The sequence below is a fragment of the Humulus lupulus genome, chromosome 2, assembly GCF_963169125.1.
Source record: "Humulus lupulus chromosome 2, drHumLupu1.1, whole genome shotgun sequence".
NCBI lineage: Eukaryota > Viridiplantae > Streptophyta > Magnoliopsida > Rosales > Cannabaceae > Humulus > Humulus lupulus.
In genome coordinates, this window is record NC_084794.1 from 60,912,799 (window position 1) to 60,926,535 (window position 13,737).

Genomic DNA, 13,737 nt, shown 5'->3' on the forward strand with positions numbered 1-13,737 from the left:
AACAAAGATATAGTTGAACAAAGACTACTCTTTATATAAAAAAGAACTCTTCAAAAGACTAAGCATACTATTATAGTTGAAACATTAGAATGTGGAAGAGTTAAGACTAAGAAATCTAATCAGTATTCAATTATGTATTAAGCATACTATTATAGACATATTTACCATATATAAATAGGGAAACTTATCTAATAGATAATTTGTTTAATATATAATTCATACTTTTCCAAATAAGCACAATACATCAATTATACCATATATGTTTTTTTTCTTTCTGAAAATCAGCACATAATTGGAAAAATATATGGCTTATTAAGTTAGCCAATCTTAGGATTTTACACAGGTGGTGAAAACTCCAACTGCAATCATAGGTTGTTTGAACAATGTGAAGATAAGTGCTCATGTGAAGTTCAATCAGAATATGAAATCGATGCATGTTTACTCTTATTGATGGTTTGAGTTGTGGGTTTGGAGAATTTGAGTCAAGGTGGTGATTGTTGAGTATTGACTCAAATTAATTATGGTTTTTTTTGTTTATAGTGTTTTTTTTTTTTAATTTTGGGTAATTACTAATTTGTATAAAATGAGTATTTTGTTGGGCAAATTGTCTTGGTGCCCACGTTTTATAACTCTATATAAATGAATTTATATCTGTGTGAGTGTGAGTTTTTTTTGGAAGAGAAGTGAGTGTGGATTTTTGAAGAGAGAAGTGAGAATGAGTTTGAAGTGTAGAGAGTGAGAAACAAATGGTGTATTGGATTTTGGGTAGAGAGATTGAGAGAGTTTGAATGTATGTAATATTGAAGTTTGAAATGAAATAGATCTTTTTTTTTTGTGGGTTTAGTAATTTTACCAAAACTGATTTCTTGTTCTTACAGATTTGTCTTTTTTCCAATAAAATTAAATATGGTGTTGTAATAAAACACAACACATCATATCACAAAACACATGTGCGTATAATAAAAATGAGATTATTGCACAATCACATGTGTATATAATAAACTAGAATATAAAACAATACAATTCAACATATATCAGTATTTCAATAAGAAAATTACATTAGAACGAAATATTTATTATTGAGTTATAGTAGTTCCAACCATTTGATGAAGTTATTCAAATTTTTTGAAGATCGACCATCTTTAGCTATATTTTCTATTGCTATTTTCTTGAATTCCAATGCTCTTTTTCTTATATCTACATCATCTAGAAGTCTCTTCACTTGGTTTTTTACTTCTTCCCTTGTTATGATCCCATTTTCATTCGGTACAACTTCCATTCCAATCTTCCAAATATCACATATATAGTCCTTGTTTAAAAATTGGTCAGCAAAATAAGGCCAACATAAGAAAGGCACCCCATTGCTCAATCCTTCTATAGTTGAGTTCCAACCACAATGTGTCACAAAACAAGCAATAGAAGGGTGATTCAAAACCTTTTGTTGAGGTGCCCAATTGACTATCATTCTAACATTATTATTGTTCCCCAAAAATTTATATGGATCAAACTTATTTTCTTGTTCATTACTCGAGATAAATCCCGGACGAACAACCCAAAGGAATGGTCTACCAGTGAGTTCAAGCCCATGAGCTAGCTCATTAAATTGGCATTTGTCATGGATCGTAAAGCTACCAAACGCAACGTATATAACTGAACGAGGCTTGTGTTGATCGAGCCAATTCAAACAAGAGGCGTCTTCAATCCAAAATTGAGATCCTGAAATATCTAAATGACTACTAGTTTTGTTTACCGTTAGTGGACCTATTGGGAGAACCTTTGGGAACAAAGAAATTGCAACAGATTCTATGTCTTGAGTTGTGTTGCAGAGGCACCATTGTGTAGTTTTTAAGGCTTGACCAATTTTGAGATAAAGTTGAAATAACATCTTTTGTGTAGGTAAGTCATCAAACTTCCATGGTAACGTTGATGTGTCCATGCCAGGCATGTCAAAAGATAGTTGAATAATTTGCTTTTGTGTTGGTTTTCCTGTATAAAAATTAAGTAGTATGAAATATATAAATACATAAACTCATGCTGTGTACATTTTATTGTTAGCATGCATGTGCGTTAATTAGTTACAAATTTTAAACCAAATAGAAAAATAATTGTAATATTTCTGTGACCTAGCCTTTTTGTAAACGTGATATAAATTTACCACTCCTGCCTCAAAGATAAATAAATAAATAAACACACCATGTAAGACCTAGTTTTTTTCATCATTACCAACAAAACAAAAAAAAGAAAGTAAAACCCTACCATTAATTGGGGCGGAAAAAAAAATAGATTTACTCAGCAAACTAACATGAAAACATTAATTAGAAGAAAGCAAATATTAATTGTTTTTCTCGAATATGTATATATTTATATATATATATATATACGTACCATCAATATCGTCCACGATCCCATCATGTATGATCTTTGGTATATTCATGGTGTATGCAAGAATAGCAGCCGAAGAAGGACAAAATAGTGCTCCTTGAATACCCATCTTAGCTGCAACTTCCATGCCAAAGCCCAGAAAAACATCACAAATGAGACAACTAATCTTGTCATTGGAAGTACTTTCTGACGGTTCACCAATAATATCACTTGTAATATTTCCATTTATTGTTCTTATGAGCTTTTCAAGCTCTGTAGACATGGTCTCTAAAGTTGCTCTACATATATTCCTCACAACAGTTCTGTCGTCTTCCGGACTCAGTCCATCTGGGATTGACACCAACTCAATATTTTCTGACCCAGTGCCAGTCTTGAGATTATCATCACTCATGGCACTCAAGATCCGCTCCATGCTGAATTCAGTGTGAACAAAAGTGATTCTAAAGCCATGTTGGGCAAGTTTGTGTGCAAAGAGCATGAGGGGTTTCACATGGCCTTGGGCTGTAGCTGGTACAACCATCACACGTTGTTTTGATCTAGTACTCATTTTCTCTCTTCAATAACTTATTGAATCCAATTCACATATATCTCACCAGCTACATCTAGTAGTTGGTTTTATGCCATTTATTTTAGGTATTAGTATAGAAAATCACTGTCCCAAATAACCGTGTAAAACTCTGCACAAAGAAGACTGCTAGCTTGTCCTATATAATGAGAAGACTTGGAGGTCAATGAAGTTGCTAGGCCTATTGTATGGTCCCACACTAGCTTGTGCAAATGAATGTGTGGTTATAATAATTTTAATGACAGATAATGAATGTGTGACTGAAGATTTTTGTTCCTAATTTATGGCTCTAACGAATGTGTCATTATAAATAGTGACTAAATATATATAGTCTTTTTCTAAAATAAAAATACGATTAATTTTTTTTCAATTTTTATTCTCTAGTAAGTGAAAAAATTAGTAAAATAATTTAGTTAAGTGGCGTGAGTGTAATAAAATTATACCATGAATAATAATTAAGTACAAATAATTATTGCTTAAAATATAACACTTGTCATAAAATTAAAAAAAATGCAAAAGAGAGTGAAAAGTAGAGTTTTCTTAGCTCATAATATATAAGATTTAAATTTATTATAATGACACATCCATTTGGACAAGTGTTTGATGAAAAAAAATCTGCTGTCCTTAATTTTGTGTCCCCTCAATTATTTGAAGACACTTTAGTTATTTATAATTGGAAAAAGAGAAAGTTATAAATGATTTAAATATATATTAAATAAATAAATGATGTGTCTTTAAATAATTGGTGAGACATGAAGGAGACAGAAAATTTGGGTACAAATAATTTTTTTTCATATGATTTAAAATTATTATAGTGACACATTTGTAGAAGCGTTTGATGCCATAAATTAGGAACGAAAATCTTCGGTCAGTATTTATCTGTCTCTTCTTTGCCCCTTCAAATTTTCAGTCAGTGTAATATATATGGTTTACAATTATTATAACCCTACATTCATTTGGACAAGCGTTTGGGGCCATAAATTAGGATCACTATTTATCTATTGACACATTTATTTGGATAAGCGTTTGGGGCCATAAATTAGGAACGAAAATCTCTCGTGACTATGAAAGTGTTTGACACCTTAACTAAAAAATTATTTTTTATTTTTAAAAGCTAAAAACTGTTTTTTGAAAATAAATTGAGATGTTTAGCGTTGTTTTCAAAAAATTGTTTTTAAAACAAAGTTATAAAAAATAGAAAATTTTGAGAACATCAAAAAATTGTTTTCTGTTGTTCTTAAATTTTTGTTGTCTATCTTTTGTTTTTATCACATCACTTTTTTAATTATTATTATCTAAACATCATTTATTGTCATATCATTTTCTCTGTCATTAGTTTATCTCTCTTCACTTTCTCTCACATCACTTTCTCTCTCATAATTTTTTCTCTCTTCTCATTTCCTCTCTCATCACTTTCTCTCTACTCACTTCTCTATCTCCACTTCATTTCTCATCACATTCTCTCTTATTTTTTCTTGGATCAATTTTTCTCTTCTCAATTTATATTTTCAAATTTTCTCTCTTTACTTTTTCACTTCTTATTTTTCATCATTTTTTTTCAAATTATTTTATCTCATTATTTATTACAAACTTGTAAAATATTTTTCTCTTTGTAAATATATTTGTTAATTTTTTATTTAAAATTAAAAAAAAATAAAACTAAAAAATTATTTTTAAAAAACATTAACCAAACACTTTTTATTTTTTAAAAATTACAAAAATAATTTTCTGTTCTCAATTCTGAGAACACAATTTTAAAACCAAAAATCTGAAAACAATGACAAAGAGGCCTGTTTATCTATCTCTTCTCTGTCCCTTCAAATCTTCAGTGTAATATATATAATTTAAAATTATTATAATGACACATTTATTTGGATAAGCGTTTGGGGCCATAAATTAGGAGCGAAAATCTCCAGTCACTATTTATCTATCTCTTCTCTATTCTTTCAAATCTTTAGTGTAATATATATAATTTAAAATTATTATAATGACACATTCATTTGGATAAGCGTTTGGGGCCATAAATTAGGAACGAAAATCTTCAGTCACTATTTATTTATCTCTTCTCTGTCCCTTCAAATCTTCAGTGTAATATATATAATTTAAAATTATTATAATGACACATTCATTCGGACAAGCTTTTGGGGCCATAAATCCGGAACGAAAATCTTCCGTCACTATTTTGTTTATTAAAATTAATTTAAATTTTTAATTAAACATTTATTTTATTTTATGAATTCTGAAAATATATTTCAATTATTTAAAAATAATAAAATAATTATAAATCAAATAAATACTAAAATACTTTTACCATGCACCCGAAAGTACTTATATGGCATGCAACGTAGGTGGTTTAGTTATATCTTGCTTTTTTAGTTACTTTTCCTCGTCCTCGGGTAGCTCCCCAAGGTTATGAGGTTGAAACTATCTTTTTGCAAGATATTCCAGCCTCGATCTCGACTCAATTTGAAGTAGGTTTATTTATGTTCCAACTTACTGTCGATTGGTTTTAGCTGGTTTGTTCCAAACCTATTCAGGTCGTGTTTTTGGTTCGTAGTCCATACACTTTTATTTTTGATCTAGTTATGTCTTAGATCGCGCATTTGGTTTTATCCAATTTACTTTTCCTCGCGCATTTGGTTATATCCAAATACTTTTATTTTTAATAATTTGGTTATGTCCAAACTATCTTAGCTCGTGCATCTGGTTATATCCAAATACTTTTATTTTTAATAATTTGGTTATGTCCAAATTATCTTAGCTCGCGATTTGGTTATATCTAAACACTAATTTGGTTATGTCCAAATTATCTTAGCTCGCGTATTTGGTTATATCCAAACACTTTTATGCTTTTCGTATATGCTATTTTATTTTTTCAAGATGACGGTATATATACCACTAATGCCCCCTTAATATCCTATGAGTGTGACCATAGGTTATTAAATCAAGAGAGTTTACAAAAAATACAGCATATTGAAACGAAAATGAAGTTTATTCAGAATTGAACAATTTATTAACAGAAACATAGCAAAGATAAACAAGCATGGTTACAGGTGTCATTGTTTCTACACTATTGATAGTAAGGTCGTAGATGTTCGCCATTCCATGCTTGTGGTACCAAATTCCCATTCAATCTTGCCAATTTGTAAACGCCAGGTCGGATAACTGATTCAATCTGATAAGATCCTTCCTAATTAGGCCCGAGTATGCCAGTAGCGGCAACCGCGTAGCTAAGAACACAGGTCTTAGCACCAAGTCTCCCAAACTAAATTTTCTGTCTCGAACCTTTTTATTGAAATATTGGGTAGCTCGCTGCTGATATGCTGCATTTTTCATCTGAGCCTCGTCCTGTCTTTCCTCAATCAGGTCCAGACTTACTTTGAGCTGGGATTGGTTCGAGGCTTGATCATAAATGTGGGTACGAATGGTGGGTATTTCGACCTCGATTGGTAGCATAGCCTTGCATCCATATGCCAGAGAAAAAGGGGTATGTTCTGTTGAAGTACGGGCAATGGTTCGATATGCCCACAAAACTTGGGGCAACTCTTTGGGCCATTTCCCTTTAGCTTCTTCCAACTTTTTCTTCAGAGAACTCTTCAGGGTTTTATTTACAGCCTTAACTTGGCCATTTTCTTGGGGATGGGCCACGGAGGAGAAGTTTTTTATTATCCCATTTTCTCGCAAAAGGTTGTAAACAAGTCGCTATCGAATTGAGTACCGTTATCGGACACTATCTTCCTTGGCATCCCATATCGGCAGATGATGTTCTTTACCATGAAGTCCAAGACTTTTTTCGAGGTAATTGTCACCAAAGGTTCAGCCTCGATCCACTTCATAAAGTAATCTATTGCGACTACTGCGTACTTGACTCCGCCTTTGCCAGTTGGCAGCGAGCCTATGAGGTCGATTCCCCAGACCGCAAATGGCCATGGGGAGGTCATCATAGTCAGCTCAGAAGGTGGAGCTCGAGGGATTGTGTTGAACCGTTGACACTTATCGCATTTCTTGATGTAATCAAACGAATCTGCTTTGATGGTAGGCCAGAAGTACCCTTGGCGTATGATTTTCTTGGATAGGCTATGCCCCCCAGTGTGGTCTCCACAGAATCCTTCATGAATCTCTTCTATGATCTTCTTCGCCTCGGGTGGAGTCACACATCGGAGTAATGACATAGAGTATCCTCTTCTATATAGCCTTCGATCCCCAATGGTGTACCTGGGAATCTGATACATCAGTTTTCGAGCCTTCGTCTATTCTTCTGGGAGAATGCCGATTCAAGGTACTCAATTATTGGGGTCATCCAGGTTGGCTCGGTGTAACGACCCAAATTTGCTAATAGGGCTTAGGGCCTTGATTAGCGTGCCTGGAGGGCAATAAATGATTTAATATGTTAATATGTGAATATGTGATAGAGATGCATGTTTAGTTGAATTAAATATGCATGTGGGCCCTGCCTGGATATTAGGGGTATGTTTGTGATTTTAGCCCGTTGAGGGTATAAATGTGATAAATGCGATATGTATGTGATTTATCTGTGCAGCACGAATCGAGACAGTCTGGGGAGCGATTAGCCACAAAGTTACAACGGGGTTGAGAATCCGACTCAGGGTGAGTCGAGAGGTATTTTGGGTATTAGATGTATTATGGGGTTATCGAGTTATGGAAATAAACATACGGAGATATATTTGAGGATAGAATGTCTAGGAGGGAATATTGGGGAAATTTACCATTTTGCCCTCGCGGACGTTTTGGAACCTCGAGCTTTGAGGTAACCCTAAAGACTTAAGTTAAATAAAACAAAACTTAGAATTATTTAGAACATTTACAAAACGACTCCTTCTCTCTCTCTTGAAGTGGTCTTCTTTCCTTTGGAAGCTTAAGGAAAATCTTGGTGAAGTTAGTTAGAAGCTAAGGGAATTCAACTGGGAAATCTTTGGAGCTAGAAGCCTGAGGCTTAAGGACCAAATTCAGAGACTAAGTTCAGCAAGGGTAAGCTTTAAATTACAAGGTTTTAGCTTGAAGTTTCTACTGGTTTTTAGAATATGCATGTAGTTGGGTGAAGGATTGATCTTTGGTTTTATGAGGTTTTTGGTTTAAGTTCTTGTTAGGTTTTGCTGCTGTGACTGTCTTAAGACTTCTGTGATTAATGTTTGGATTGTTAGGTTGATTTTTAAGGATGGTTGGCTGGGTTTTAGAAGAGAAAATGGAGGATTTTTCTGGATTCGAAGGGTCGGGCCGCGACATTGTTCTTGCTGAGCCACGACCCTCTGAAGCATTTGGGTGGCCTGGAAGAAGGGCGGGCCGCGGCATGCCTTAGCTAGGGCTGCGGCGCGCATGCCCTGTTTTGGGTGTGCTCTCGGGTTTGGGGGCGGGCGGCGGCATGGGCTCATAGGGACGCGGCTCTTAGTGCCATTTTGTGCTTTTAAGTGTGTTTAGGCTTGGGAACTCAAAGGTTAAGGCTCGGGATGGATTTTATCACCCGAATTGATAGAATTCAAGGTCCCGGAGATTAGAGTTATGGCTCAAAGTTATTTAATGGATTAGAACTTGATGGGTGATTATTATTAATGCGTTGTGACTAGGGTTCCGGCGAGGCTCAAGTTAGGGGACTGTGCTTGGAAAGCTCGAGATGCAGGTAAGAAAACCACTGTTCCCATAGAGCTTGTATGCAGGGTTGAGCCCAATATGTTTGAACTGCAGGGTGTAGCCCTTTGAATTGAGTTTGTTAATGTTCAGTATATGTTTTATTATGCTATGAATGCAATTGTGTAAATGTTCGGCAAGAGTTGGGAACGACGCAGGCCGAGGTCGGTGGGGGCCGAGAACGGCAAAGGGCCGGGAACAGTGTTGGGCACATTGAGTGCAAGGTCGAGTATGGCAAGGGGCCGGGAGCAACGTTGAGCACGTGGAATGCGAGTTGCCAGGGTGAGACCCTAAAGGATACCTGGGATATCCTCATGGTGTGGACCGCAAACCCAAGGCCTGGTAAAGCGCCTGGGACGGCTTGGCCATATGTGTTTAGCTTATTGATGGCCTGTTTATATGCTATGTGTTTGTTATGCATATGTTTTCTGCTTGTGAGGGTTTTCATGCCGGGCTTCGGCTCACGGGTGCACTGTGGTGTAGGTAAAGGCAAGAGAAAAGTCGACCAACCATGAGTACGGAGAGCGTGAAGCGGCACGTACATGCTTGGCCTGCCTGGCTGCCACAGCCAGTGGTTTTGAGAGATGATTGTATTAAAACCTAGATTTTGGCGTCTAGTCGACTTGGTTTGTACGTATATGTTGTAAATATTTCTAAACAGTATTTTGGGATCCCAAGTGTCAAATACTTTATGATTTTCAGTAAATGGAATTATTTTCAAAGTTTATAACTTTGTTTATGGCTTAATTACACTTTTTGACCTAAAATCTCGATTAGCGAGTTGAATGCACATTTTAAACTCACTTAGTAACGACTCTAAGGGAGTAGGGCGTTACAACTTGGTATCAGAGCGAGCTAAGGTTTATGGTTCTGGAGATTGACCGAACATGTACGCTCGCTGTCAATGACAAGCTCAACTTAGGGTTGGTTGGTATGATTGACTAATATGCTTGAATATGTGCTTGAATGCTATGTTTTCTTGCTTATTTTATATAGAGCATAATGAATGAGTTAACATATGCATGATGCCAGGGCATGGCCCATTGTGTGATATATGCTATCTGTATGTTATGTGAGTTACTGTTTGTGGATGGCTGATGTGTTTGGGAGGTGATTTTGGATGTTGTTATCATGCCTGATGAGTGCCGTCATTGGTTGCAGGCATATTTGTTGAGATGCCTCGACAATCAGATAGACTCCACGGCGGTAGGGCCGAGGATGACAACCAGGGTCAGGACCCTCCACCTGCCCCACAGAATTGGCAAGAGATGTTTGCCGAGATGGAAGCAAGGCTGCAGCGAACAGAGGAAGTGCTTCGACATTTGAGGCAGCAGGCCCCACCTTAGGTCACTGGGCCGCCAGTTCAGCAGGTTGTGCCGCCAGTGCTAGTTCAATCTGTTGTGGAGAATTAGTGGGAACCTTTGTATGAGAGGTTCAGGAAACAACATCCTCCCACCTTTGAGGGTGGACCAGACCCACTGCGGGCAGAGCAGTGAATGAATATGGTCCTTTATCCTGGATTTCATGAGGGTTGAGGGGAATGAGAGAGTTTCCTGTGCCAGTTACAAGTTTAGAGAATATGCTTGCATCTGGTGGGACGTGGTAGTTCAGAGAAGGGACGTAACAGTTATGACTTGGGAAGAGTTCAGAAACTTATTTAATGAGAAGTATTATAGTGTGGCAGTTCGAGCTGCGAAGGTTGACGAGTTCATCAACCTGACTCAGAACCGATTGACAGTGACAGAGTATCCTTTGAGATTTGATAGATTGGCGAAGTTTGCACCAGATCTAGTGCCGACTGATGCGGTAAGGAGAGACAGGTTTGTGCGGGGGTTGAACGTTATGATCGCCCGCAATGTGAATATTACTTTGGATCCAGAGACTACTACTTATGCTCAGGTAGTGGACAAGGCCCTTACAGCTGAGAGGGCCGAAGATCAGATATGGAGGGAGAGCGCTGTTAGGTGCAATGCCAGGAGGACAATGCCTCCTTTTGTTGGATCCAGTCGGGGTGGTGGCTCTAGTGAGTAGAAGAAGAAGACCCCATATTCCTTTGTTCCTCCCAGTTTAGATAGGAGGGCATGGGGTGTTTTTGCTGGTCGTCAGGGTGGAAGTGACAACTGGAGGAGTTTCCCAGTGTGTCCGCGGTGCAGACGTTGACATCAGGGTGAGTGCAGGATCAGGGCTTGCTTTGTCTGTGGGAGTGCCAGCCATTTGAAGAGGGATTGCCCTCAAGTTAAGAAAGAGGAGCTGAAGCAGAGTGACAGTCTTGCTCCTACCAGGGTATTTACTTTGACACAGACTGAGGCGGAGGCTAGCCCCTCAGTTGTGACAGGTCAGATCTCTAGTGCTAGTTCTTTGTACACTACATTGTTTGATTCGGGAGCTACCCATTCATTTGTTTCTGCTAGAGTGATAGATTAGCTTTGTAGACCTAGTAGTGTGTATGCTAGGGGATTTCAGACTTTGTTGCCAACAAGAGAACTGGTAGTCTCTAGGAAATGGATTAGAGCATTGCCAGTAGAGATAGATGGTAGGGAATTGTCTATTGCTTTGATTGAGTTAGAGATTGATGATTTTGATATGATTCTGGGGATGGATTGGTTATCAAAGTATGGGGCAACGATTGACTGCAAGCGCATAATGGTGACTTTTGAACCGGAAGGGGAGGTACCATTTGTGTTTGTGGGGACAGTTAGTGGACCGCGAGTACCAATGATTTCAGCATTGAAGGCTAGAGACCTGATGCCGGAAGGTTGCATGGGATTCCTAGCGAGGGTTGTGGATACCTCTAGGGTGGTGTTGGTTGGACCGGGTGAGACTAGAATGGTGTGTGAGTTTTCGGATTTGTTTTCGACAGATTTGCCAGGGTTGCCGCCGCAGCGGGAGATTGACTTTGTTATAGAGTTGGTACCAAGAGCGGAGCCGGTATCTAGGACACCTTACAGGATGCCTCCGGCGGAGTTAAAGGAGTTGAAGATTCAGTTGCAAGAGTTACTTGATTTGGGGTTCATCAGACCGAGTTTCTCTCGATGGGGTGCTCCAGTGTTGTTTGTTAAGAAGAAGGATGGATCCCTTAGGATGTGTATTTATTACAGGGAGTTGGACAAGTTAACCATTAAGAATAAGTATCCACTGCCTAGGATCGATGATTTATTTGATCAGTTACAGGGAAGAACAGTGTTTTCTAAGATAGACCTCTGATCAGGTTATCATCAGTTGAGGATTAGAGAGGACGACATACCATAGACCGCTTTCCAAACGAGGTATGGACACTATGAATTCCTGGTTATGTCCTTTGGATTAACCAATGCCCCAACAGCTTTTATGGACATGATGAATAGGGTTTTCAAGGATTATTTGGATAAGTTTGTGATTGTGTTCATCGATGAAATCTTGGTGTATTCTTAGTCAGAGGCAGAGCACGAGCAGCATCTGCGGTTGGTTCTACAGCGGTTGAGGGATCATAAGTTATATGCTAAGTTTAGTAAGTGTGAGTTTTGGTTACCACAAGTTACATTTCTGGGCCATATCATCAGTAAGGAGGGGATTCTGGTTGATCCAAGTAAGATTGAGGGAGTAAGAGATTGGCCTAAACCGAGCAGTGTTCCTGAAGTAAGAAGCTTTCTGGGTTTAGCAGGGTATTATCGGCGGTTTGTTGAGGGGTTCTCCAAAATAGCTATGCCTTTGACATAACTGACAAAGAAAAAGACAAGGTATGTCTAGATGGATAGATGTGAGAACAATTTTAAGGAGTTGAAGCGGCGATTGATTACCACGCCAGTGCTAAGTTTGCCGAAAGAAAGTGAAAAGTTTGTTGTTTATTGTGATGCGTCCAGACAGGGTTTGGGGTGCATGTTGATGCAAGCTAGTAAGGTGATAGCCTATGCATCGAGACAGTTAAAGGAGTATGAGCAGAGATATCCCACACATGATTTGGAGTTGGCAGCGATGGTGTTCACACTTAAGATTTGGAGACATTATCTCTATGGTGAGAAGTGCGAGATATACACCGACCATAAGAGCCTGAAGTATTTCTTTACTCAAAAGGATCTGAATATGCGCTAGAGGCGGTGGTTGGAGTTGGTTAAGGATTACGATTGTGATATCCTATACCATCCTGGGAAGGCTAATATGGTGGCTGATGCATTGAGTCGGAAAGGCCCAGGACAGTTGTTTAGTTCGAGACAGATATCTGATAAGCTAGCTGAGGAGATGACTAGAGCATGTATAGAGTTGGTGGTTGGTCAATTGGCCAACATCACTCTTCAGTCTACAATCCTTGAGAGAATCAAGGAGGTGGATGTAACGACCCAAATTCGCTAATAAGGCTTAAGGGCCTTGATTAGCGTGCCAGGAGGGCATGATGGGATTTATGTGTGATTTTAATTATTTAAATGCATGGTTATGATTTAAAGCATGTTATATGACTATTTGTTTATCTGAGATGCATGACTATGTAAGTTAGTGTGCATGTAGGCCCGGATCGTGTTAGAAGGGCATAATTGTAATTTTGGCCATGATTGGGCATAACTGTATTGATATGTGTTGATTGTTGAGACCACAGTGGTATGTGGATGTATCTGTGCTTTGTGACTCGAGGCGATCCCAGTGGGCAGGCTAGCGGAAAGTGTTGACAGGAATTTATACCCAGCTCGGGGCGAGCCTGGGGGTATGAACAGGAATTCAGAGAATAGATTGAGATTTATTTTGATGATGGGGGATAATTATTTGGTGATTTATCAGGTATTGGGAAGCAACAGGAAAATATTAGAGACACTTGAGGATTAGCGGGAATTGGGGGAATGACTAAAATGGCCCTACTTGAACAAAAGGATTTAGAATTTATAGGGAGGGCGTTTTGGTCATTTGGCTTTTGGAGATAGGTTTTAATAAGGCTTTATAGAGAGAGGGAATGCTGAAAGAAAAAGAAAAGAAAGAAGAAGGAAAGAAAGAAAAGAGAGAAAACAGGGGGGGTTTTCTCAAGGAACGGTTTGTGCGTTCTTGCACCGTTCCTCTCCGTTTTTCTTGGGGAAAAGCTTAGTGGAGAGCAAGGATAGGCTGAGCATCAAGGATCTTGGGTTAGACTTGAAGATTTGGCAAGAACACATCAATGTTTGAGGTAAGTTTTAGAGATTTTCGGTTTT

At 38.1% G+C, this 13,737-nt stretch overlaps 1 protein-coding gene across 1 annotated transcript; it reads right to left on the reverse strand.

Moving 5' to 3' along the window:
* Window positions 1–957: 957 nt before the first annotated feature.
* Window positions 958–3,065, reverse strand: LOC133817892 (UDP-glycosyltransferase 83A1-like). The gene is made up of 2 exons (XM_062250525.1): window positions 2,386–3,065; window positions 958–1,986 (listed from the first exon to the last, which is right to left on the reverse strand). Exons 1-2 carry the CDS (start codon window positions 2,927–2,929, stop codon window positions 1,085–1,087), a joined length of 1,446 nt encoding a protein of 481 aa, XP_062106509.1. The 5' UTR covers window positions 2,930–3,065; the 3' UTR covers window positions 958–1,084.
* Window positions 3,066–13,737: the final 10,672 nt, after the last annotated feature.